This window comes from Sceloporus occidentalis, unplaced genomic scaffold, assembly GCF_023333645.1.
Source record: "Sceloporus occidentalis isolate IW3139 unplaced genomic scaffold, rSceOcc1.0.p SCAF_5, whole genome shotgun sequence".
NCBI lineage: Eukaryota > Metazoa > Chordata > Lepidosauria > Squamata > Phrynosomatidae > Sceloporus > Sceloporus occidentalis.
The window spans coordinates 160,147,730-160,175,303 of record NW_028316985.1 but is presented as its reverse complement, the minus strand read 5'-3'; the positions used below and the strand labels follow the sequence as shown (position 1 = coordinate 160,175,303).

At 39.9% G+C, this 27,574-nt stretch overlaps 1 protein-coding gene across 1 annotated transcript in view; it reads left to right on the top strand.

The window, feature by feature from the left end:
* The first annotated feature begins 440 nt into the window (after positions 1–440).
* The window catches only part of ALPK1 (alpha kinase 1), a 44,976-nt gene continuing 17,842 nt past the window's right edge, over positions 441–27,574 (top strand). Inside the window, exons 1-4 of the mRNA XM_089525961.1 lie at positions 441–569; positions 5,742–5,896; positions 22,783–22,981; positions 25,077–25,136. Coding sequence (XP_089382087.1) covers positions 452–569; positions 5,742–5,896; positions 22,783–22,981; positions 25,077–25,136 — 532 coding nt within the window. The 5' untranslated portion in view covers positions 441–451. The remainder of the gene's footprint in view (positions 570–5,741; positions 5,897–22,782; positions 22,982–25,076; positions 25,137–27,574) is intronic.

Below are 27,574 nucleotides of genomic sequence, written 5' to 3'. Positions count from 1 at the left end.
AAGGTCTGACTTAAAGCAGTTGACTGCATGAGGTCACATGCCTACAAAGTGATTTTGTGCATGTGCACACACACAGACTAGCTGGCCATATCACTGTTTTGGCCTTCACAGTTGTATTGAGGAGCAGACTTTGGCTTCATGCTCCAGTCACTCGGAGTTGTTTGTCTTGCACAGTTTGTGACCCAGGACCCTGGTGTAATTTCACACCCTTCTCTAATAAAGTCTTCTGAGCCTGTCATGTCGTTCTCCTATTCTTTCCTGCTTAAGCCTTGCGTATAATTGATGATTCTTTAGTTAATCATCTTCCCTTTTCTTTTGTTTACAAGATATCTCAGCCTGGAAGGGATCCTTTTCATTTGGGCTTTGTGTCTTCTCCTAGGTAACTCATCACCGTACATCCAGAGGTTCCTCTCTTTTCCATCAGATTCACAGCAGAGTGGGAGCAAGAATAATGAATAATCAAAAAAGAGTGACCAGTCTGTTGCAGGAATGCAAGCAGATGTTAGACCAGCTGTCACAAGAGTTGGACCTGCCTAAGGGAAATAAGAGTGAGCATCAACAGTACGGAGGTGAGATTCCAGTGAAAAGTAGTGGGTATAAGACAGCCAACTGGCCTACTATCCACACCCTGCCCTATTTTTCCATCTACTAGCAGATAAATGTCAAAAGATTACTGGATTTCTAGGACATGAATGGGATGTGAGTGAGAAGGCAGGCAGGGAAGGAAGCCTACTTTGTACCAGCAAACTGCTGTCAGTTCACATTTTAAGCTTCAGTAAACATGAGGCAGTAAGGAGCGGTTTTCGTTTGAGAGAAACAATGCTCCCAAAGTTTGGTGATGCACATACATTTCAATTATAAAAAGGAAAAAAAATAATGCAACTTCTGAATGCAGGCTGTTATTTGCTTTCCTTTCACTGGAAGTCTGCCCCCATCACTATGGTGTTTGACAGTTTCTCCAAACACAAGGTATTCATTTGTATTCTCCATCTTTGAAAGTTGTCATCACCTAGAAAAGTGGTTTTGAAAAATCAGCTGGTGGAGAGTGCTTGTTAAAGGAAAATTCATCGGCATTTCAGATTCTGAACAAAGGCATGCAAATGCTGGCAACACCATATGATTTGTGAATTTTATTTCTGAGTTTGTGTGAAAAAAATACCATTTATTTATGTAGAGAAATAACTTTATTATAGCATGTGGTCAAGTAGGCTCTAAACCTATAATAACCCATGCCATTATCCAGTCATTAGTCCTTAAGGTACCACAAAGCTGGGTTTTTCCTGCTATGGAAGATTAAAACAGCTGAATTCTTCTAGGAGTAGATGAAGTAAGGAAAGAGTGGCCCTTCAGATGTTGTTGGAATGCAATTCCTAGCACTTGTCACCATGGACTATACTGACTAGAACTGATGGAAACTATTTTCTACAACATTTAGATGCCTTCACTTTGCCCACCCTGAGATAAATGTACCCCAAAATAGGTTTAGTCTTCTTTGCTCAGAATTCCAAACTCCGAACTACTCCAAAATCCAAAACTGTCCATGTGTATGGTGACACCTTTGCTTTCTGATGGTTCAGTGTACGCAACTTTATTTCATACACAAAATTATTTAAAATATTGTTTATAAAATTACCTTCAAGCTATACATATAAGATGTAGACGAAACATAAATGGATAAATGGACATAAATTTGGGTCCCATCTCTAAGATATCTCATTATGACAGCTAGTATGGTGTAGTACTTTGAGTGTTGGCATACTTCTCTGGAGACCAGGGTTCAATTCCCAGCTCAACATCAAACCCACTGGATGACCTTGGGCAAGTCACATGCTCTCAGCCTCAGGGGAAGGCAGTGGCAAACCTCTTCTAAATAAATCTTGTTAGCAAAATCCCTTGGGGTCGCCATAAATCAGAAATTACTTGAAGACACAACAACAACATGTGCAAATTTTCCCAAATACAAAAAAATCTGATATCCCAAAAATTTCTGGTCCCAAGCATTTCAGATAAGGGTGACTCAGACTGTATGTTAATAGTAACACAGAGACGTAAGCCCTGCTCAGTTAAATATGTATGTATGAAGGTATGTATGCAGAGAAGTTCAGTTTTACTATTCTGTAAGAAGCTTTCTAAATTTAGTCAATACATAATCTCATATGGCCAAAAGCTCTGAGGCTGTAAATTAGATACCTATTAGGTTGTCAGTGCTGAATTTGTTTTTACCAGTAGTGTGTTCTTCTGTCTTCTTACGGCCATGCAACCCAGGTCTTTATTAAGCAAGATATTATATAATTAAATAGATTTATCTGAATTTTGTTGGTTTGTTAAAAGACGAAAGCCATGATACACAAATTAAACTTTTCTTTCTGAGATAGAGAATAGAGAACCCGGACTCAGAAAAACGTCTGGGAATAAGATACTGCTGCTCCCATTGATTGTTTGCTTCTGATCAGTTTTTAACTTGTGTGTTTTTTGTTTGTTCGTTTGTTTGTTTTTAATTCTGCATTGGATTTAATACTTTTTAAGGAGGGGAGGGCACCAGAGATATTATATGTGCTGTATTTTTAACTTTGTTAGCCGCCCCGATTGTTCTCAGAGGGGTGGGATACAAATAATAATAATTATTATTATTAGATAAAATGTGTTCTTTCCCATCTTAGTTTCACTAGTACCAGTTCCTTTGTGCAGAACTTGGAAAAAAATTTAAACCTATCTTATTCTGGTTTTTACAGCTTTTCTGTTTATTACAGTTTTCTCTTTCCTTTGGCTATGACTGTAGCTATCTGTAGTGCTTTGCCTTTGGGGAAGATAGTTTATATGTAAAGATGCGTGCTTGTCTTCTTTGGGGTTCCTTTCATTTCATCCCACAAAAGGCACTTTTGTTTCCTCATCACAAATTCCTTTCAGCTTTATTATCTTTAGAATGGGCTATTGAACTACTAATCAGGTACTTCATTCTTCTGCTGCTACTAGTATTCCACCTATTAAGTGCTGCAGAGCATGATAAATAATCAGTTTAGTTCCAGATAAGGTGCATCAGTGCCCTTATAATCACTACATTAGACATGGTCCTTCAGGTAAACTTCTTTAGGAAGTAAAACATCAGCAGCTCAGTTTCCTTTAGCTCTGCAGTCCTGGACTAAGACAAGAGAAAAAATATATCATCCTTGAAAGAAACAAACAACAGTAATGTCACAGTGGGTTGGAGTCAAACTTTTTTTACAGTGTATTTATAGGAATCATTGAAATTAATAAAACTAATTTAATTTGCATTGATATCAATAGGCCTTTTATAGGTATAACCAGGTAGGTGGGTGGGCAAGATAAAGAGAGAAAAATTATTGTACTGGATTATTCCATTACAGGTGACTTAAATATGTAGATGTGTTTTCTCTGGCAGTTGCTTTTTAAAAGCTTGCAGTGGCAGTGATCACCTACATCAACAGTACAATATCCTTGATGGCAATAATTTAAACCAAGGGAATTGTCTGAACTGCATTCAAGCCCATTACTCTCCAGGATAGACTATTCACTAATCAGAATGGAGATGAAAATTGGAAATAGGAAGCGAGGGGCTTTGAGGGCTAGTGCCTTCTGTCTTGAGGGGCAGTGAATCCACTCCAGGTTTTCATTTGAAGCATTAAAGAGCTATCCTGAGTGCTGAACATATCTCAGCAGTATTGAATCTATCTCAGGATGAACTTCCCAATTTCTAAATCCCAGGGCTACTTAGGAGCTAAATCCATCTCCTGCTTTCAATTCCCTTAAGCATCAAATTAAACAAACAAAGGATTTCACTTTGGATGTACCTTCCAGTTTCTTTTCCCATCGTTTGCTCTTTCCTCAGCCTTCCCTCATTTCTTGACATTTCTAAGCTTTTCCTACTAACATGAGCTCTTGTAAAGGTTGAAGGTTTTTTTAAAAAATCCTATTCATTAGGAACAGTTTAAAATTATAGTTTATTGAAGCAAAAGGTCTGCATCATTCTGTAGCAAATTCTATTAAGACTGGACCTTGCATTTCTGGGTCTGAGCTATGTCTTTAAAAAAAATCCTCCTGACTTATTTTTCAGGAGGAATGACACATAAACCCTTGGTTCCTGGAGTTCTCATCAACATCTGAAGTGATAGCAAAAGTTCAGAAATCTTCTTGCTGTAATTGCACATTGTTGAAAATGAATTATCTTGCACATCCTCTTAGCTATCTCTTTCTTTCCTTGCAGTTTGTAAGATGAGAAAGCATCTGGGGAGAGGATGAAACATGGTAGACAAACTCATTATTCCCTGATGCATATAAAGGCAATGGCTTTCTCCCTAGTGTGTGTATCAACTCACAGTGACCTCATGAATTTCATAGGTTTTTTTTAGGCAAGTAATATTCAGAGATGGTTTTGCCAGTTTCTTCTCATATAGCCTGCAGAACATGGTATTCATTGGCAGTCTCCCATCCAATACTAACCAGGGCTGACCCTGCTTAGCTTCTAAAACATCTGGTGCCTTTAGGGTATTTAATCCTTACACCTGATATTTAAAGTTATACACAGTATATACTATACACACATACATACACAGTCAGCCCTCCACATTCACAGGTTTAACATTCAGTGATTTGATTATTCAGCACTGTTCCAGGGGGTCACCTGAACTCTTGACAGTTTTTTTAGCAGACACAAAAGAAGGGATGGGATGGGAACTGTAGAGGAAGGGAAGAAACAGAAGAGCTCCCATCCCATCCCTTCCTTCAGCACAAGTGGAAGTCTGCTGCAATCCTTAAAATGTTGCCCAGAATTCTTAGATTAATGTGTAGGTGTAATCAATAGGAAGGTTTCTGTGCCTGTAATACTTTTGGAACAAAAAATCCAGCTATCAGGCTGTTAAACTAACACCTCCAAAGCAAAAGCCTGAGCATATTACTTTTTGAACTGTAGCTCCCAGCATCGCCAGCCTATATTTAGTATGGGTGGAAATAATCCAAGCTCTGTTTAAGCCATAGAAACTGGAGCGTGTCCAAAGGAGAACAACTAAAATGGTGAAGGGTCTGGAAACAATGCCCTATGAGGAAAGACTCAGGGAGCTGGGGATGTTTAGTCTGGAGAAGAGAAGGTTAAGAGGTGATATGATAGCCCTTTTTAAATATTTGAAGGGATGTCATATTGAGGAGGGAGCAAGCTTGTTTTCTGCTGCTCCAGAGACTAGGACCCGGAGCAATGGATGCAAGCTACAGGAAAAGAGATTCCACCTCAACATTAGGAGGAACTTCCTGGCAGTAAGGGCTGTTCGACAGTGGGACACACTTCTTCCTCGGAGTGTAGTGCAGTCTCCTTCATTGGAGGTCTTTAAGCAGAGGCTGGATGGCCATCTGTCGGGGATGCTTTGATTGAGATTTCCTGCATGGCAGAAGGGGGTTGGACTAGATGGCCCTTGTGTTCTCTTCCAACTCTATGATTCTTGTTCTGTCCTTTTCTCTCTCTCCTGTTTTTCACTTCTACCTGCAAAGCAATCCCTTTCCTTTACTTCCCAACATTCCTCCACTTCATGGCAGACAGCCCCAGTTTACCTTCAGGGTAGATCACTGAAGGTCACCCAGTGATAGGCAACCTTTCATTGTAAGTCTTTTGCTGTAAGAAGTGATAACTTGTAGATGCATAACAGCAAAATGGAGAAGGGAATGCTTTCAGCAAGTTAGCTGTCACCTTGTTACCTTGGTGGCTGAATCACTTACCTGCTCTTTGACCTTTTCAGCTTTGCTCCCTGATGACTTGAAGACTCTCATCAAAGAGGCAAAGGAAATGAAATGGCCCTTCGTGCCAGAAAGGTGGCAATACAAACAAGCCATAGGCCTCGAAGACAAAACAAACCTGCAAGATATGATCAATGCAAGGCTGCATGACTTACTGGTATGAAGCATAAGGTGTCTGCCCTTGAAACCTGTATTTGCCACATTTAATACTGAGATGCATCGTGTTTTAACAGATGGTAGTGTCTCTATTGGTAGGGGATGTGGTGGCTTAGTGGTTAATATGCCAGTTCTGACAATCCCATCACTCGTCCCAGCTTCTGCCAACCCAGCAGTTCAAAAGCATGCAAATGCAAGTAGATAAATAGGTACCACTTTGATGGGAAGGTAACAGAGTTCCGTGCAGTCATGACTACCAGAGCCATCTTCAAACAATGCTGACTCTTTGATTTAGTAACAGAAATGAGAAGCACTCCCTACAGTCAGTTAGAACGAGGTATTCATGTCAAGGGACTACCTTTACCTTTAGTGTCTCTTACACAGGTGACCACTTATTCTGTTTCCATTTACATCGGTGACCAAATTCTTAGGAGATTATCACATGAGGCACTTATCGCTAGAATCATTGCCCAAATGCTTCAGAAGCACAGAGGTGGGGGTAGCTGGTCACACTTCTGAAGTGTCATTGAAGGATCCTGTTCTTCTCCCATCAAGAAATCGTTTGCGGAGCAGCCATTTTTTAATAATGGAAGTTCCTGTTATTACAGAAATGGCTGTTCCGCAAACGATTTGTCGCTGAGAAAAGAGTGGGACGCGCTTCAGTGACATTCAGAAGCGTGACTGGCTATCCCACCTCCGTGCTTCTGAAGCATTTGGGCAATGATTCCAGCGCTGTAAGTGCCTCGTGTTCTGGGTATAGAAAATATTAGTGACTTGATTTGGTTCACATGTTGCAAGATGAGAATCCTGACTGAGAATACCATGTGCTTTCTAATACATGCACAAAACTCCTGCCCAAGGGAACTCCTTTGAGAAATGCAGTCACTTACAAGCTTCTTTTGGAGCATGCAAAAGAAGGGGGGAGAGAGGGAGTGTTTTTGATTTTTGCTATGGGCCTGTTACAGACTGCCAAAATAAAGCTGCTTCGGGTCTCTTTGGAGGTATGCTATTTAAATGATGCATGGGTCCTAAGAGTCCGAAGGTCACGCCAAAGCCACACTCCATTCCTAAGCACTGGAGTGCAGCTTTGGTGCAGCTTCCGGATTCTTAGGATGCATGCATCATTTAAACAGCATACAGCCAAAGAGACCTGAAGCAGCTTTATTTTGGCAGTCTGTAACAGGCCTTGGTTTTGTTTTGTTTTGTCTAATGAGAGCTTGAATTGGCTCTAAATCGGATCAAATACCCTTCCCATCCATATCTTGTCAGTATTTACCTTCAATTTGGTTTGCCCTCATCCAGTCCATTATTGACCCCAGACATTAGTTTAGCACCAACACAGCTTCCTTGGAGTGATAGTGTTGGGTGTCATACTAGTGATTTTTGTTATGTGCTTGTTCTGTATTATTGAGCACTGATGCTGGGTCAGGACCTGAATCAAGGGTAGGCAGACTGCTTTTGTAGCTATTACTCTCTCTGGAAAGTCTCCAGGTACCCTATCACACTATATAGTTATAGAACTATGTTATAATTTAACTGCCATGGCAACATCCTTTGGAATCTTGGCACTAGACCTCACAGACCTTGATGAGGTACTAAATCACTCCATGAAAATTCTAAATGTCTCTCCCTAAACTGCAAATCCCAGGATTCTATATGATGGTGCCATGGCAGTAAAAATGGAATGATAGTCCTAGAATTGTGTAGTGCAAGGGCCCTGGGAGTGACACTTTTAAAAAAGTCACACAGCCCTTGTGCACTCTTTAACATTTTTTTGTAAAGAAAACTATTTTTCAAAAGCAGAAGTAGATTCTTCTTTCCATTTGGGGTATTGGGGACAATTTTGGCAATCCTTCCAGGCTGCAGAGGATACCAGACATGCCTTGACCACGTGGGAGGATTTTGGTGCAGTCTTACAAATTCCCACTGCTAAAAGGTGGTGTGGTTGTTGTTGTTTTTAAATGTGATTCTGAATTTGTTTTGGTTATTTTCTTCCTCCTCCCCCTTTTTCTTTCCCTTTCCTTTTTGGTGTGTGGCCTCAGACAGAAATTTATGTCAGAGGCTGACCCCTTTGACAAGACCCACAAAGACCTCAGACTTGAGAGCATTTGTCTGCTTCTCTCCCAGGATAAACACCTGCAGTAAACTCCCCAAGAAACCTGGATAGATGGGAGATTAATGTGACTGTAATAGTGGAGCAGTGTTTGTATGCATTATGCTCTCACCCCAGGTAGATGGGCTTTTTCTGAGATGATACCAATTATTTATTGCCGAAACATCTGTTGATAACGGCAGCTGCCCCAATGAAACAAAGCATATCATGGGGTCACAGACTATAGGGCCCAACAAATACAATCCTGCCTCATGCTAGTTTGAAACTATTCATCAACACACCCTAAATCTGTGGGGTTACCATCACCTCCAGTGTTCCATCATTCTGTAAAAAGTACTCTGTAAATACCGTGTTCTTTTCCGCATTTGCTTTGAAGTATTATTTCATTTTTCACTGGTAATTTATATTCTTGTGCTTTTTGTACTGTGTTAGAAAAGGAATGCATTTTTTTGTTTTCTATTTAATTGTAGATTGATTGACATTTTGACCCATATTATTAGAATTAGCCTAGAAAGGGACTTTGCCATCCTTTGCTCTCTTTCCTCCTATTCTATCTTTCCTATTTAAAAAATAAATAAATAAAATATTTCAAGACACAATAAAAGTTTCTTTGAGACTTTTACGATACTGAGCATGGGGAGAGAGGAATTACACTTGTGGGGGCAATCAAGTTTACAGTTTGTCGGTGAAGAATAAAACTCTGAGCTTTCTCTTTTCATATTATTTGGGAGGAGAGAATTATTTTAATTCCCTCTGAAAGAGGAATGAGCCTTTGTCGATATTGTTTGAGGGAGATCTTTAACATGTTTCATCTCAGTTTATTCTAAAGTGGCAAGTTTAGAATAAGCTCTCCAGCGGAATGAACCAGTGTTTGTAAAGTGCTTTAGGATCCTTGAATGAAGTGTTTATTATTCTGGAAGGTCAGATTTTGTGGTCCTTATTCACAGTGGGCAGCATCTTACTTCTTGAGTAGCTTCACTGATCTCAGAGTGTCTCTGTAAGAGCACTTAGGTCTCCAGTCTGAAAGTCTGACTTAGCCTTGCATTGTTACAAGCTATGCTTTGTTTGCAGACTATTGCTCTGTTGAGTATGCAAAACAACCGAGGTTGCTTACATCATTCTTTTAAACAGTTCAGCCTGGCATTGGCTGCAGAATCCCATTGTGCAAAGAGAGCAGTGCTCATAAAAGACAGTGTGGGAGGGGGAAGGAAGTTTCATTTCTACTAAATGTACTGAGAAAATCAGTAATCACACTTCACTACAAAATGTACATCCTTTTTCTGATTTCCATTAAAGAACTCTTGTGTAAACATTTGTAAAGAAGCATTTTTACAGGAACATTTAGCACAAATCTTCATAAATTCTTTTTTCTGACTCTGTTAGGATGCAATTCTGATAATCAGTCACCTGTGTATTCAAAAGGCTGTGTTAGACAGTCTTCAAAAATTACTTTTTATATGCATAGATATTATTTAGCCATTTATTTTTGCCTCCCATTTTAGAGTGGAGTGTTCAAAGGGGCTAATTCAACTGAAATTTAAAAACTGTGCAAATAAATTATGTTGTTGTGTACCTTTAGGTTGTTTCTGACTTATGGTGACCTTATCACAGGATATGCTCAGAAAGGGTTTGCCATTGCCTGAGGCTGAGAGGGTTGACTTGCCCAAGGTTACCCAGGGCCTTATCACAAGTAGGTCTTATATGCTTCCATCCCCAAAATGGTTAAAGTGGTGGCATCCCAGAAAAGCAAGCCCATTTGCTATTGGTTATCACACACAGAGCACAACAAGGGGTTAAAAGCACATTAAAGTGGGCCCAATGCAAAATTGGCTATCAAAAGGAGACAAACAAATCCTCATTGCCTTCATAGAAATACCTTCTCTGAGCATGCTCCAAAGTGTCATTTCCACAAGTGTGCACACACACACATGCTCCAGGGAGGAGAAGGGGTTCTCTTTGCCACAGATGACCCAAAAGGTGTTTCGGAGGAAGGCAGTTTTCGGCTTAGGGGGAAAGAGAAAACAAAACAGAATGGGCAAAGATGGGCACACACATTCTAGGATAGTGATGGTAAACCTTTTAGGGACGGAGTGCCCAAACTAATAGGTTTTCCAGCACAGGGTGTTAGCTGGTGCTGTGGGTGTGACATTGGGGGGGGGGGAGACTTGCAGGGCAGTATTTCTTTCCCCCACCCTCCCAGGCCTTCAGCTGCCTTTCTGGAGGCAGTGAAAGGTCTGGGACAGCCAGGAAGGAGGAGGAACAGGCACGCACCTGTTCTTCCTCTTCGCCATTCTCTGTGTGCCATGGAAAATGGCTTTGCATGCCATCTCTGGCATGTGTGCCATAGGTTTGCCACCACGATTCTAGGAGCTACAATTATGAGGCATAATGCCACCTCTAAAAAAAACAACCAAAACTGTAACTGCAGCAATGAGCCTGTTGTCTTGCCAGAGCTTGGAAAGGCTATCTTTCTAACTCTCGTCTGCTAAGTAATATATTTCCAGTGCATTCATTGTAGTACAATCCCTCAGCTGCCATGGGAAGTAATTCTTCACTAAGCTTCTTCTCAACGTAATTTCAGCAATTTTCTTCCCACTGTGAGAAACTCTTCAAAAATCACAGTGTTTAAAGGCTATTTGCAGTTTGGGATGCAACATTTCCATGTGATTGTTTTGCTCAGAAAACAGTGTTCTCTCCTTGGAAGATATTATTTCAATGCAGAATATTAATAAAAACCAGAAAATGCTGGTTTTTATGCACATCAACCATGAAAATTCTATGCAGAATAAATCCCCATTACAGCATTTTCTGTGGAAGAAACAGCACTTTTTATTCAAAAATTAATATTACTACATTGAAATACTTTTTTATGCAGAAATTATCAATGCAAAACAACTGAGTGTGAATTTTGAGCAAAGTAAGTCTCGAACTGCAAAGATTCTCATCAGTCCAGGATTCTTATTGTCAGGTTTTCTCAACACTCAAAACTCATTTTTCAACCATTTTTCAAATATTTTCAAATATTCTTTCCATCCAGAGCTCCTCACCCCTGTCCACAGATCAATCCTCCTCAGCAGATAGTGAGACTAACAAATTCTGATTCTTTAAATCAAAAGAACACAAATATGTCTAGCAATATATGGAGCAAGTGCAAAAAACCAGAACTACAGAAAAACACCAAACAGTAGGACCAAGACAATACATGGCGGTAACAGAGGAGTCAGATAAGGTTTCCATTACAATAATCTTGTACCAATGCAATTCATACATTGCTGGCCCATACAATACAGTTTTCTCCCTCTATCTAGTTTTTCCCCACATCTGCAAAGTACTAAAACTCTAAGCAGATTTAGAGCCCTCCTAGCTTTGTAACCATCACCTGTCTCATACTCTCGTGTGAGGAACTGCTACTACTGCTTATGTTGTGAGTACCGACCATCTGTTAAGTAGGAATGGGTGTCTTGATTAAGTGGGAGTTGTTTTATTACCTGGAAAAAAAACTTTTGGATGCTTAGATCACAAGATTTTTAAGAATTAACCATTCAAAGCCTTGGACCTCAGTTTGTTAAATCTGTCAGTTTCACCTTCCCACACAATTATTTTTATCTCAAGTTTTTGCCATACTCTGTAATAAAGAACTTTGGAACTTTTGGTAAATTATTATCAAGAGCACATTGAAATTAAATTCTCACCCCATTCCTAGTTGTATTTCAGTTTTAGAACAAGCAAACAAACAATGGCCTGTAGACTCATGTATGGATAGTGTTAATGCTTGCTCACCTAACATTCCCGTGCCATCTTCTGTTTCTCTGTTCTCTTTCTGACTGTGTGCAAGCAATTTTGGATTTGGACATTTTGTAACCAGCGCAGATGGTTCTGGTAAAAGAGTGTTTTCACTCTTTTGGGAAGTAGCTGCCGTCAACAGAAACAAGGTGCTCTGGTGCCATATCCATGGCCAGGATCTCAGTGTGAAGGGGTAATGTTCAGCTGAGTTAGATAACTAATATGAAAAACCATGCAAACAGCACATCCCTCCACTCTGAGCTTTTTACCAAAGCTCTCCAGTGAAGGATGCTTTGCATTCCCACCCTGCCCCCCCCCCCATATACCCTATAATAGATGTATAGAAATCTTCCACAAATCTAATTTCATATCCACCTGACCCAGCTTCCCAGCAATGAAGTTCCTTTTGTGCCACTAAACTCAATTACAAGTGCACATTTGGCACTGTGGAAACAGATGTTCAGGCAAAGCATGCATTTCTTTCTTATCTGTTTAGACATGGATGCAAAAGCCAGCCCCTTGTGGTATGTCCAAAATACCTCTTTTCTTTCTTTTCTGTTCTTTTTGCTTTTTGGTTAGGCTTAGTCCTTCCTATATTTTATTGTTTGCCTTTGACATGAAGCATCTTCCTCCCAGGATTGTGGTCTTGGGTTGTTTTTATTTAAAATTATGCTAATTAGGTGCAGATGCAACTATTCACATTTATGCATAATGATAAATAGCTTTTATGTATACTTATAAATAGCTTTTATGTAGGGTGCCAAAAAAGGTGTGAAAAAAGACGCTTTTATGTAGAAAATAGAAAGGAGAGGATGACCTTGTGGACATCTCTGAGGGACTGTGAAGAAACTAGTGTGGCATGAGGTCAGAAAATAGGCTCCCCCTTCCTATCCTTCAAAAGTAAAACTTGCAAAAGAATAGTGAGATTCAGTGAACCAATACATTAAAACCAATTGAAATAAAAACTTCAACGATAAGGGAAATAGGATGGATTTTTCTCACAAATCTATCTGTTGTCTAAATATATGCAAGGAAATGTCATGGTCTGTTTAATGAAACAGTAAGTTCTGGCTGGAAAAATCCATTCATGGCAATTCTATATTGAAATCCAGAACCTGGGAATAATACTGATCTTGTTGGCTTGGAGATTCTGGGACTTGTAGTCCAAAAATGTAATTTTTTTTCAAGCTGTGTACAAAACCACACTGAAGCTAACAGTTTTCAGCATACTTCTGCCTCATAGGATGAATCTACACTGTAGAAATAATGCAGTTGGACTTCACTTTACCTACCATGGCTCCATCCTATACAATCCTATGATATAAAGTTTTGTGATGCGTGGACATTCTTTGTCGGAGAAGGCTAAAGGCCTTGTGAAACTACAAACCCGAGGATTTTGTTGGATGGAGCTACAGCTCTTAAAGTGATGTCAACTGCATTATTTCTACAGTATAGATGCGCCCAAAGAGACAGTCCTTTATTTAGATATAAGACAGCAAATGTATATGAGATCTGAATTTCTAACTGTTCTCAGGGCAAACATATATCCTTTTCTATAAAAATAATATAATAATAAAACTTTAATTTATATCCCGCTTTTTGTTACCACAATCAAAGCGGCATACAACCTTTAAAAAAAATACAATATATACAATCCCCCCCACTATTTCTAAGGATAGTGTTGTTGTTGTTGTTGTTGTTGTTGTTGTTGTTGTTGTTGTTGTGTGCCTTCAAGTCATTTCTGACTTATGGCAACCCTAAAACAAACCTATAATGGTGTTTTTTTGGCAAGGTTTGTTGAGAGAAGGTTTGCCATTGCCTTTGCCTGAGGCTTAGAGCATGTGACTTGCCCTAAGTCACCCAGTGGGTTTTATGACTGAGCTGTGACATGGTACTATATCAGCTTACTCCCTACACACAGGGGTCATTATCAAACGACGGAAATTGGAAGTATAATCAGTGTCATCCCAAACGTAATCATGGGTATTCACATTATTGCACGATAGGTTATCTCACACATTTGCTGGCATTCCAAACGCACTCCGAATGCAATTCCACAGCAATCCAAAATTAAGTAAATTTGGTGAACTAGCGAATTCACAAATCCTATTCCTAGGCTACTTCACATTCAATTCAATGTTGTTTGGTGTGATACGCATGTCTGCTGTGGCCCTGGTATTCCCCCACATCAATTCCCATGATTCTCCATTTTATTTTGGCTTCCTGGGCTCCTAGGTCTTCCCCGGCATCTGGAAGGAAAAGCAGCTGTTTTTGACAGGAAAGAGTGTGTGGGGGGGGGAGGCTCTCCGTTAGGTGTCCTGCAAGCTCTCTCTGCCCAAAATGGTGGGCTTAGGGCTTGCCCTGCCCCTTGTGCCCCTCAGGGACCTTTTTGCTGTCCTTCTTTCCTCCAGGGCCAGGGGGGCTTCAAAAAGAGAGAAAACTCCCTCCCTTTTTATTAGCCCCCAAAAGTTCTTCTTCCCTCACTCCTCCTCCTTTGGGGGAGGATGGATTGGGGCAGCCTGGGGAATGGGGTCTGTTTTCCTCTGCTCAGGGGCATCGCTCTGGGTCCACAGCAAGCTCCAACTCCCATAATTTCATAGCCTTGAGCCATATAGAGTTAAAGTGGTGCCAAACTGGATTATTTCTCCAGTGTGAATGTAGCCTTAATCAGCTCTGGTTCCTGCACAGCTTCCCTTCCCCTTTTCCCTTCCTCCGACTCATGGCAAGGCAGCACCATTGCCTTCAATGGGACTCCCAATGGACCAGGTTAGAACCAGAGAGGACCCAGGCCCCCCACAACCTCGCTGCAGCAAAGCTCTCCCAAATGGAAGGGACTCCTTCTCTCCCCCCTTTTCCCCCATAGCTGGAGACTTAAAGGCACAGACAGTCTTTCTCACACACACACAACCATCTGGAGAACCCCCACCCCGCTTTTTGGGTTTTCCTGGCAGGTTTCTTCAGACGGGGTTTGCCATTGCCATTTTCTGAGGAGGCTGAGAGAGTGTGACCTGCACCAGGTCACCCAGTGGGATTAAATCCCTGCCTTCTAGAACCATAGTCTAATGCTCAAACCAAGTACAAAGTTGCTTTCAACTGGTGAATTGCCTAAATAATGTGAAATAGGTGGTAATGAATGCACAAATAATGTGAATTGTGTAATAAAGTGAAATAATGTTAATATTGTCTAACAATGTGAAATAAAGGGTAATTAATGAACAAATAACATTAATTGCCTAAATAACGTGAAATAAGGAGTAATGAATGAAAAAATAACGTGAAACAATGCAAAACCATGGGAACTGGAAGCAAGCCCTGCCGAAAGTGAAAAAGGTCACGATCCGATTCTGTGCATGTGCAGGGATGCCAATTCTAATTCTAGACTATGAAGGGTATGTACTCATATGATAATTTATTTTGCATTTGCACTACTTTGGCTTTGGGATGGGCGCTGTGTTCTTCTGTGCGTTTGAAAACCATTCACGTAATAACATTCATTTACGAATTGGCCCTACTTTCTTTTCTTTAGAAAATGGGAGACATTCTTCCCATGTGATAATGCCCATAGGCTTCTTTAGTCAACATAATTGTAAACCATGATTTAAGATTACTAAATTAAGCTACAGTAAATCTCAAGTGTGTGTGCTTCCCTTCCTTCAATTGTTTAGGCCTTAGAGAGGCATTCTGCAGTCACTTCCATTGTAGATTAACTACAGCTTGTTGAAAGATGGAGACAACACTGCAATTTCTGGAGGGGTGTATGGTGATGGCAATGGCAAATCTCCTTTGAACAAATCTTGCCAAGAAAACCCCATAATGGGTTCCATAGAATGAGTTGATGACAGTTCAAGTGGAAGCATAGTACTATAATTGTGTAGTGTGAAAGGGCTCCAGGTTTTGCAGGTTTTGGATCATGTTTTGCAGTATGTTTCTGTGCTAAGGGCAGAAATGTGACTTGGCAGCCTAGGAAAGATTTGTGTCAAATTTCTCAGTGTGCTGTCAGAGCAGGATCTGGCAGGGAAGGCAGCAGGCTTGTAACTTCAGCAGTTGACACCAACCTAAATTTTATGGCATGGGACACTGTGTGTTGCCATCTCTTAAGACGAAGGAGAAATAGATGATATTCTTGCCCTGTCTTGACTTTTCTCCATTTTGTGTCCTTTTGGTTTTGGAGAGGGCCACAAGAGGTTTCGGCATTGAACGGAGAGCTAAATTATACAGCTGCCAGACCCTCCAGAATAGGATGCTTGGTTTAGAATTTTTTTCCACAATGCTATTGAAGTGCTTATTTTCCTCCTGAAGAGACACAAACAGATGCAAACTTCTGTAAACACTTTAGGAATGAATTCAGTGAGTTTGGCCTCTCAGCAGTGCTCAATAGCTGACAGAAAAATGTCTAATTAGTGCAAGTGGAAATAATAGGGCCACTTGGATTCCTTCCATCCTTCTCCAAGTCTACTTTTCCTAGGAATTCAAAGGCTCTTTTGTCTGGTGGGTCACCCTCTCTCATGCTTTTGTGCTTCAGTCTCTTAAGAGAAGAAGCTGCCGCTCTGGAGAAAAAAACACATTAGGCCATGGTTCTGTGCTTAAATGTGTGGTGCACATGGGAGAAGAGAAGAATCTGTAGTCGGCAGTGTCAGATTACAGGTGCTTAAAGGCACAAATTCATCCCTTGCAAGAGGCACATGTGCACAAGGAGACAGAAATCCATGTCAACAAGAATTCTTTTACAACTATCTCCCCTTTTGATCAGATTTTGTTGTTGTTGTTTTAGCATGGGCAGCCAAATATATTTTTGTAATCAATCCAGTGTCATCCTGTGAGATAAACATATCTAGTGCATTCTTTTCTCGCCCATGCATGCAGTTTCAGGATTCCTCACCACCTGTTTCTAGGAGACCTATAGGTTTGAAATGAGCTTTTCCCTATGAATCTTTTTTAAAAAATTAATTTTAGCTAATGACTAGCTAATGTCAGCACCAATAACTGGTCCCTCATCTGATGCAAAATTATTTTCACAGTTTATTTGATCAATCCATGGTGGCTAGGTGGGTTTAAAATCTGAAGCCTCAGAACCAGTGCTATAGTACAGGATATATGATAGATAGATAGATAGATAGATAGATAGATAGATAGATAGATAGATTTTCAAATGGCAAAACAACTAGACTACTAGACTGGAGAGGCAATTTGTCTGACTAAATATAATGCAGTTCCTCATCCAAGATCCAGCTCTTTCTGTGGCTGCCACATAGTCCCCACAAGTGCTATCTGTTCATGCAGTATATGTGGGATTTTTTTTTTTACTAGGTGTGTTTTCCATGTGTGTTTTTTTATTTGTGGCTTTTGTCTTTCATATCAGAATTCAAAATATAAACCTGCAAAGTCCATGTGCTGCTGTTTATTTTCACCCAACCATTGCTTGTAGAACTGCAGTGGATAGCTCCTTCCTCTGTACCAATCATGCCAGCATGAGTTGGTCTCAAGGCCTAAAGTGGATGCTGTCTAGGTCCAGTGCCATCTAAGGTGCATCAACACTAGAAAATTAATGCAGTTTGACACCACTTTAACTGCCATTACTCAATGCTCATGCTTGTAGTTTTGTAAGATTTGTAGTTTTGTGCGATATTTAACCTTCTCTGTCAGAGTTCTGGTGCCACAACAAACTAAAAAGTAAGTATAGAGTATTCATATGTTTTGTTTTGGGGTTTTTTGGGGGGGAAATCTTGTAATAACAGGATGAGAATTATATTAAATATTAGCTAATAAATGTTGCAATACATTTTCTTGGTTTTACAAAGGCTAGTAATAATCTAGTAGAAAAGTTGGTCTTGGAGGCTGGCATAAGGCAATTTGGAGATAACTTTATTTTGTATCTAATTGTGTATTTTTGTGTATTTTACTGTTGTAACCCACCTCGATCCTATGGGAGAGGTGGGATAAAAATAAAACTGCTACTACTACTACTACTACTACTATTACAAACCCCAGGATTACATAGGATGAAACCATGACAGTTAATTCTGTAGTGTGGCAGCAGCCCTAGTGGCAAAAATATATAACACCATTATCCATCCACACATATGACTCAGTACGTACAGATGTTTTTGCATACACAGCTGTTATATGTGCAGATGCATAAAATTTAAATTTAGCTTTCTATGTAGAAACAAAGGAAAATGTGTGGTTTAGTTACAAGCATGATGTACATATTTATATTTCTAGGCAGGCAGACTTGTGAGAAGAAACTGGTAGAACTGACCATTGATTATATCCTTTAGCTGGTGCAGGAACAAATGCTATAACATGTAAATCAGAAATTCATCTTTGTAAACATGCATATAATACCAAAGTCATCAGAATATCATGTCTTTCTGAGTGCCTCAACAAGAGGTGAATAAATTAGTGATCTGGCCTTTTCAGAGGGATCTCCCATTTTTCTAACATCCTTTTAGAAAAAGATGCACTTCTCTCCTATTTTGATGTCCTTTGACACCAGGCAAAAAAAATATTTTCCTGACTACTTAAATTGTACTGTGATTCTTATTAGTATAGCTCTCTGTATGTGTTTCCATTCCTCTGCCTTCAGCTTTTAATTGATCTAGATTGATTGTAACTGATGTCACCTGCTGCACCTTATTACATTATATTGCAATGTGACTTTAAAAAAACAAAGTTTTCCTGTGTGACTCAGATAATTGTCTCTTAGGCCTGTCCACAAATCTCATTAATATAAATGCACAGTAGTCTATTGTATGCTTATAAAGTGGCTTCTCCCTTGAACCCTTGACAGTATTCACTGATGGAGCCAGGGATACAGCCTTTCCAACATGTCAGTATTTCTAACAGATAAGACTCGTGATTTGTGATTTTTAGATGCCTGGGGGGGGGGAAACTTATAGATATATGGATTCAGTACTCTGCCACCTTTTAGTCTTAATGTAGAGGATAATACCATTCTTGCCACTAGCACTGTCCTGGGAATTCTGTAACTACCACAGGATGATATTCATCACTTTAATTCTAAGTGTTGTCACTGAAGAAATTGGCAGCCAAAATATTTCATTCTTTATTAATATAAATACCTGTTATCAATTCTCTCTCTCTCTCTCTCTCTGTGTGTGCGTGTGTGTGTGTGTGTGTGAGAGAGAGAGAGAGAGAGAGAGAGAGAGAGAGAGAATTTAGAAACATTGTACCTTGGTGTACAACATCCAGACACCTCTTCAGCCAGCACTGGTAGAATCATAGAATCATAGAGTTGGAAGAGATCATAAGGACCACCAAGTCCAACCTCCTGCCATGCAGGAAATCACAGTCAAAGCATCCCCGACAGATGGCTATCCAGTCTCTGCTTAAAGACCTCCAAAAAAGGAGACTCTGCAATACTCCAAGGGAGTGTGTTCCACTTTTGAACAAATGGCTTAGGGAACCAAGATTTTAAAAAAGGGCAGAGATTTTATGGGATATGCATGTTTAAATATCTGAAGGAAAGACATGTAGAATGTGGAGCAGGTTTGTCTTCTCCTGTCCCACAGACTAGAACACAAACCAGTGGGTTCAAATTACAAGAAAAGAGATTCCAGCTAAACTTTGGAAAGAACTTGCTTGTGGTAAGAGCAGTTTGACAGTGAAATACACTGTCTCAAAGGGTGGTGGACTTGCCTTCATTGGAAGTCTTTAAACATAGGTTGGGTGGTCATCTCTCAGGAATGCTTTAGTTGTATAGAATTGAGAGACATAGCCATGTTAGTCTGGAATATCAATATGCAAGGGGATCTTGTAGCACCTTTACGAAAGAAGTTGTAGCATAAGCCTTTGTAGACTTGGGTGCGTTACAGACCGCTGAAAAGCAGCGGTCTGGCTCTGCCTCCGCTTGCAGCATCCGGGAACCGCAGCCTTTAAACGGCATGGCTCCCGGAAGCTGCAGAGAAGGAGCGCAGAAATCACGCTCCTTCTCAGGCCCCGGAAAAGGTGCTGCGAGTGCCAAAGGGCACATTCGTGGCATCACTTCTGGTACGCCACATGCGGACGCAGAGCGTCCGCTACGTCAAAATGGCGGTGCCTGTATGAACAGGGCGCCGCCATTTTGTATGGACTGAGTCCGTGATAGGGTAATGGGGGTCTAGAAGAGACGCCCCTTTTTCAAACTGGGACGTCATCAGCACGTCCCTAATGGCGGTTTGTAACCCGCCATAGTTTACTTCCTCAGATGCAAAACTTGTGGGTATACTGGTTAGGTGACAAGTTCAATTTTAACTATGGTTGTCAAGAGAGAAAGGCAGGAGGAAAGATGTTGCCTAAGGCCAAGATCGTGGATGACCATATGAATGCTAGAGGAAATTTTAGAATGTGGTGTGTTAAGGCTGGAAACCAGAAACAAGGTATGTTAAACTGGCTAAGAGACGATGGAATGTTAACCCATGATATAATATGTGTAGTGTGTTATAATATGTGTAGTTGTGTAGTCAAGCACTGACTAGATGACCCTAGTGACCCCTACCAACTCTGTGATTCTGTAATCCTTTGATTCCATAATATACGTAAGCAGCACTTGCAAGACAAAATGTGGTCACTTTGAGAGTGCCCCATGCCTTCCAACCCCAATTATGAGTTATTCCTCCTGTTCTTCTGTTGAGCAAAACCTAACCCGTTTCCGTTGCTGAGCCTTCTGGGCTTTATTGCTGCATCTCTCTTGATTCCTTTCAAAGCTTTGCAGGCCTTTCAAGTCCAAAGCTCTGGTTTCATAACCATAGCTTTATATGGGAGCTCAGTGGCCAGTGTCTTTGATGGAAAGGCTTCCATAATTAGCAATGCCCTAGGCTACTGTTTAAGATAGTATCTCATCAGATCTGTGTTACTTATTGCACAAATTGGTATAGAGAGAGAAGGTTGGTTTTAAAGAAAATAGTCTATTAGGGAGAGGGGAAACTTCCTTGTAACTTCCAAGTCTTCCACTATTTGTCATATAATTCATCAGCTATTGCCCAACTACAGAGCCTAGCAGGCAAAAAGTAAAAATTAGCCAGATGTTAGTAAATTAAATAGAGTCTTTGAATCGTATATCCCACACAGTTTTTTTTTTGGCTATTTCTGATGTAATTGCTTGCTTTTGTATTCTTTTTGAGAATCCCAAATTTTGAGTCCTTCAATATGCTGAAGGTCCCAAAATAAAATTCTGTATTCTAGCAGGTAGAATTTTATTACTTATCTTCCCCATAGTTAAAAAAGAGTGGAAAGGTGGAATACACAAATACATACATCATTCTACCAAGAAGCAACCAAGGCATGTAGACAGATGTCACAGCTTCTGCAGATAATTTTAAGAAGGTTCTCCATTTCTACAAAGATAGCATGCTGGTCTCCTTTCTTAACACCATGTTCCTTCATAAGCTTTGCTGATTCTCCATCCCAAGAGAAAGGATCATCTTCAAAATGGTGCACAGAGGGAGTTAATACCACTTTAAAAATCATCCAGGCAGCCTGCAAAGGCAAAACATTGGATTGTTGACCTCTTCATGATTTAGAATAAAAAATAAACATTTATCTCAAAAAAAAACCCCTACCAGTGGTTTTCTTGCCCACTGGGAGGTCACCATTTTGGGCATGTTTTGGTGGCATGCACCAGGCAGTCTGGGAGACAAAAAAATTTTTTCCCCTGGATACATCAAAGCAGCCAACCTTTGGTCTAGCTGATGCTTTCCACAAGTACTCAACAAAATATATCAGCAAGCTTTGGAAGCTCCACTGGCTTCTTCATCAGGAAAGGTATTAAAAATCATACAGAAGGAGGAGGAGGAAGAGAAGAAACAACAACCTGTATCTCAAGGAAAGTCACATTTTCTATTGCTGAGTTAAAATTTTATTACCTGGATTTTATGATTCTTTGTCTCCTAAAGCCCACATGACCTTTGCTTGCATAGATATCCTTCTAGACCATCTTAACTGACAACAACAGCTATAACATCTTGACAAAATGTAGGCCTGTTATTTTAAGGTCATTTTTTCTTCTTCTCCTGTATGATTTTTAACACTTAGGCGTGTTGAAGAAGCCAGTGGAGCTTTGAAAACTTGCATGATGTATTTTGTACATTTTTTTTGTTAGCCCAATAAGAATATTGCTGTTTTGTGAATTTTGAATTTTACTGTATTCTGCTGTTTCTCCAATAAGGCTACCCCTGGATATGTTTACACGTATTCCACACACTCATCCCTTCTCTAAATTCCAGTCCCAGCGTATTGTCATGCAGAGTTTGGGGAAGACATCTATGGTCCTCCACATGTTGTTGAACTGTAGCTCTGAGCATCTCTCATCTTTGGCTATGTTGGCTAGGACTGATGTGCAATAACAGGAAGGTTGCTACAGAGTATGGATTTAATCCTTTTCCTTAATAATGATCTTGAGCCTTCAAACTGAAAGGGCGGTATGTTCCCACTGGAGTTGCCCCCTGCACTAAAATTAGCTGGCAGATCTGGGAGCTTGATAGTGTTTTGACATGACTAATGTGCAACAAATCAATGGCACATTGCATACCATATAAGTCAGTGGTGCATCAATATGCAGCTGAAATAAAGCTAGTTTATAGATTTGGGGGCTTGCAGGCACAGCTTGATCTATAATATATGAACAAGACTGAAGAGTCCTAGACAAATGAAAAGGGTTTTAGAAGAAAAATTTCTAGTAAGGGCAATATTTAAACATTGGCCTTTAGCAAATGCCACTCTGTAATATGTTCTGGTTTATTCACCAGAATAAACAAGTAAGTAATCAAGCAGCAGATTGCTTCATTCTCTGTCTATGCATAGAGCAGAACTTGGAAAGGTTACTTTTCTAGACTACCAATCCCAGAATCCTCAGATAGCATGACAAATGGGAGTCATCCAAAAAGAGAGAGATCAAAAGAGATATCACTTTCCAGCCCCTACCTAAAGAGAGTGCTGGTTGTGGGGAGAGGGCAGTTCTTCCTAGCTGTCCCATGTTTGGGTGTTCTTTTCAGATTTCTTTGAAAACCTCTATTGCTGTCAGGGATTATGTGACAGCAGCTGCTATTGTGTTCCTGATTGACCGGTTCTTATATTGGGTTGATGGCTCCAGCCAACTTCTTCAGATTGCCAAAAGGCTGCACAAGCTTCGACCTACAACGCCAATTGCCCCTCAGCTGGTGATCCGCCAAGCTCGTGTCTCAGTAAATTCAGGTAATGAAATCCTCATTGCTCTTACTTTCTCTCCATCTCAATTTTCTCAGCCCTTTTTCAATTAGGAGCTACTTGACTTTCAAGAGGATACTTTGTCCCATTCTGGAGATGGCATTCCTATGATCCCTGTGCCATCTTTGTAAAGTGACACCCAGCTCCAGTTTGCTACATACTCTTCCCCCCTCTCCCCCCCCCTTGTGTCTCTCCCATCTTTTCTGGCCTCCACAAAGTACTTGGCATTAAACATTGGGGGTGGTGAGGTGAAGCAGGAGCCAGAAAAATTGTGAAAGGGTGTAGAAAACTACTAATTGGAGCTTTTGTCTCATAACAAATCTCCCCTTCTGTTTCCAACAGGGGATGTGAACTGCTGTACTTCTGAGCAAGAGCCTTTTAAAAGTAGATTACACAGTCCTGGTATTTTTCCATGCAGAAGCATTTCAAAACATCAACTAACAATCTATGGCCACGTGACAATCCAAATAATCCAGTTAGCCTACTCATGTAAAAATCTGTCTGTCTGTCTTGGCACCCCATAAAGATGACCGATAGTATCACATTAGTTTTTGTGGGTTTATTAAAAATATAATCGTTCAGCCCTCCAGGAATTGTTCAGCCCTCCAGATTTTGTTGGACTGCAATTCCCAACTCACCATTGGCTGTGCTGGTTAGAACAGCTACAAACGGCAGTCCATCTGAAAAGCTACATGATTTTCACCCCTGCATAATATGGCTATGCATTGTGTCTAAAATAAGGGACTGGGATAAGGAAAGAACTGCTCCTCTGTTTGTTAAGGGTTTTCCATATAAGAACTAGAAACCACTGAGTTTACATTTGTCTCTCTCTCCTACCATATACGATCTTGAAATATGTGCCTCCTTCAGATAGCAGCTGATGAGCCAGAGGCACTCCTTGGTATCTTCATAAGACCTCACAGGTCTTACATAATTTATCATAGTCTTAAATGCACTATAGAAATAATTAAGTTTGAGACTACTTTTACTGCTCTGGCTCAATGCTAGAGAATTCTGGGAATTGTATTTTGGTGAGACATTTAGCCTTCTCTGTCAGAGAGTTCTGGTGCCACAATAAAGTACAATTCCCAGGACTCTCTAGCACTGAGCCATGACAGTTAAAGTGTTTCAAATTGGTTTATATCTGCAGTGTGTTTTGGATCTATGTCATATGAGACTTAGCAAAAGAAGTTCACCTCAGGACTAGGACTAAGCTACTTAAAAATTACTGTACAGTGTATAATTCTAGGAAGCTGATTTCTATTGAGTCAGGTATTTGACCAATGTAAAGCAGCTTCCTAGAGTTATACTCAGTACAGCTACTAGCTCAGTATTTTTGACAACAGTACTACTCAGAGGTGGTGATCCACTGACATATTTTGGTCCCTGAACCAACTATGGTTGGTTCCTGGAAAGAAAAGAAATTGTAACCAATGATGTCAGTCCTTGGCATATGGCGGGCGGTGAAAGAATTGTCAATTGCTCACATCAGATAGGCTAAGAAGTACTGGTCTGCAATGACTAATAGTAACTCCCTGGTGGTGTTTCTACACTACAGAGTTCTGTCATTTTAATATCACTTTCATTATCACAGCTCCATCCTAAGAAAATATTGGGATTTGTAGTTTGATGGGGTTTCTGAAAGGTATCAGGTTATCCTGAAAAATGAAGGATCTAAGATTGAATCAGTTTAATTCTGTAGTATTGACAACCACTCAAGATACTTTAGGAATTGTAGTTGAGGGGAGTAGGCCAGAGCTCTCTAAAAGAGAATTCTAAGTACCTCACTAAACTACAAATCTCAGGATTCTTTAGGATGAACTCATGACTATTAACGTGTTATGAAACTGCTATAACTGTATAGTGTAGTTATGGCTCAGGTTTTCAGAAGGTGTATCTTCCAGTGTTATTTGGGGAATCTAAGCTGTAAACCTGAACCCACTGAGATGGTAACATAGGTGCTCTGCCATGGAGTTACAACGAGACTCTCCCCCACCAATAATATTACAATAAAAGCCTTCAGTTCAATGAGGCTAAGTGTACATCTTTAATACTTATAGAAATGTTTATTTTCTATTTACAGGTAAACTGTTAAAAGCTGAATGTATCCTTAGCAGTCTTATTAACAACAATGGAGCAACAGGTACCTATAAGCTATAGTTTCTATCATTATTTGAGCTATAATTTATAAATGACTTCCAAGCAGTGATTTTAAAGCTCATTTTTTACCTGAAGCAAGCTATTTTAAGAGTGTGTTCATTAAGCATAAAAAATAGTAAAATTATTTTTATTGAGACAGTGCTAAGTGGCAGTTATACTCCAAACTCATCTGGCTCTCTAGATGCTGAATTTGTATATTTTGGTCAGTTGGTCACATTTCCATCAGCAACTTCCATATTGTGCATGACACCATGAGTCCAAAATAAGTGATTATGGGTCATGTTAAGTTTGAATCTACCCTTAAAGCTGGTGTGCAAGCTGCACCAATTCCTGGATGCTTGATCTGTCCATATTGATACATGTCTGGGTTACATCCCATTGGATTACTGTAATGTATCCTGTGTGGGGCTGTCTTTGAAGAGTGTTCAGAAACTTCAGTTGGTACAAAGAGTTACAGCCAAAATGTTAACAGAGGGTGGTTACCGGGAACAAGATGCCAATCTCTTAAGCCCTTTTATGGCTTAGTTCCAGGCTATCTGACAGATCTCCCCTATGTACCTGCCACACTCTGAAATCTTCAGTAGAAACTCTTCTACCAGTCCCATGCGTACAGCTGGTGGAAACATGAGAAAGGGCCTTCTTGGTGTCTGTTCCTAGACTTTGGAACTCCCACCTTACTGGGGCTAGAATGAAACTCCTTGTTATCCTTCCATCAGCAGGCAAAGACATTTTTAGTCAGAAAGACTTTTAGACCTGAAGGATTTTAAGGAAAAGACTTTTAAGAGGGTGCTGTGTTGTTTTAAATGGTAATTTTAACTGCTTCCCCCCACCTTTAAGTGCATGTTTTAAAGTATTTTAATATTGTCAATATTCTAATGTTCTTGCCTCACTTTCTTCAGCAGTTGTTCCAGGTCTTTGCTATTTTCTGTTTATAGTATGGTGTCATCGGCATATCTTACATTGTTAATGTTCCTTTCTTCAGTTTTCAATTCAGTTTTCACACCTCTCTCCTCTGAGTCAATCCTGCTTTGTGTATGATATTATCAGCATACAGGTTAAATAAATATGGTGATAAGATGCAGCCTTGCCTGGCCTCCTTTTTCATTGGAAATCTCTCAGTATGCCATTCTAACAGTAGCCTCTTGTCCTGACTACAGGTTATGCATCAGGGCAATCAAATGTTGTGCCACTCTCATTTCATTAAGAGCAGTCCATATTTCCATACAAACAAAGGCTTTGCTATAATTTATAAAGTACATGCTGATTTTTCTCTGGAATTCCTTGGTGCAGTCCATTAAACATCATATGTTTGCAATAAGCTCCCTAGTGCTTCTTCCTTTCCTGCACTGCACTTCCACCTTGCAATTTTGCTTGTGAGGGAAATTTATGCTATGGTCCTATAGTTGCTTCAATCTTTTGTGTCTCCTTTTTTTTTTGGGGGGGGGGGATGAGGATGTATATTGATCAATTCCAGTCTATTGGCCACTGCTTTGTTTTCCACAATTGTCTGGAAATTGTTGAATTATAGTGGATTCTGTCTCCATAGATCGGAGTAGCTCTATTGGTATGTCATCTATACCTGGTGATTTATTGATCCCCAGTGCTTTGAGTACAGCTTTCACTTTGTTTTCTAATATTTGAAGTTCGACTTTGTATGACACACCTTCAAATGAATAATTTATTCCCTAATCTATTTTATATAGTTCTACCATGTATTTTTTCCATCATTTTTCAATCTCGTTGGTTATGTATTGTGCTCCCCTGCTGATTGTAGAGCATTCCCACTCTTGATGCAAATTTGCCATTGATTTCTCAGATCTTGTGGAAGAGGTCTCATTATCTTCTTTTTTGTTATCACCTTCTATTTCTCTGCTTTAATTATTGAAGTAGTTTTCTTTATCCCTGCATACAAATTGTTGAATAGCTGCATTCAGGGTTCTGATTTTCTTCCTGTCATTTTTTGTTTTTGCATGTCATCTGTTCTTAACTGCCTGTAGTGTTCTGTCTGTCATCCATTGAGGCTTTTTGTTCTTTTTGGCAACAGTGTCTTTCTGCATTCCTCCTTGACAATTTCCCTAGATCAATGTCCCCAGCTCATTTAGCTCCCAGTCAATTAATTGTAGCAATGCAAATCTGTTATGTACTGTATTTTTGTTTTGTTTTGATTTTTAGATATATATGCATCACTGTTTGCCATTTATTTATTTATTTTGTTTATAGATAAGTATGAATGTACTGTTTGCCATTTATTAATCTCTAGTGTAATATTTGCTATTCCCCAATGCAACTACTGTATATATTTTGATTTAAGTGTGTTCAGTAAAATTTCCCCTTTAAAAAGCACTGTATGGATATGATTTACTGAGTCTAATTTGCTAAGACACACTGTTTCCAAGATCACATGATCTCTGATAAGTATGT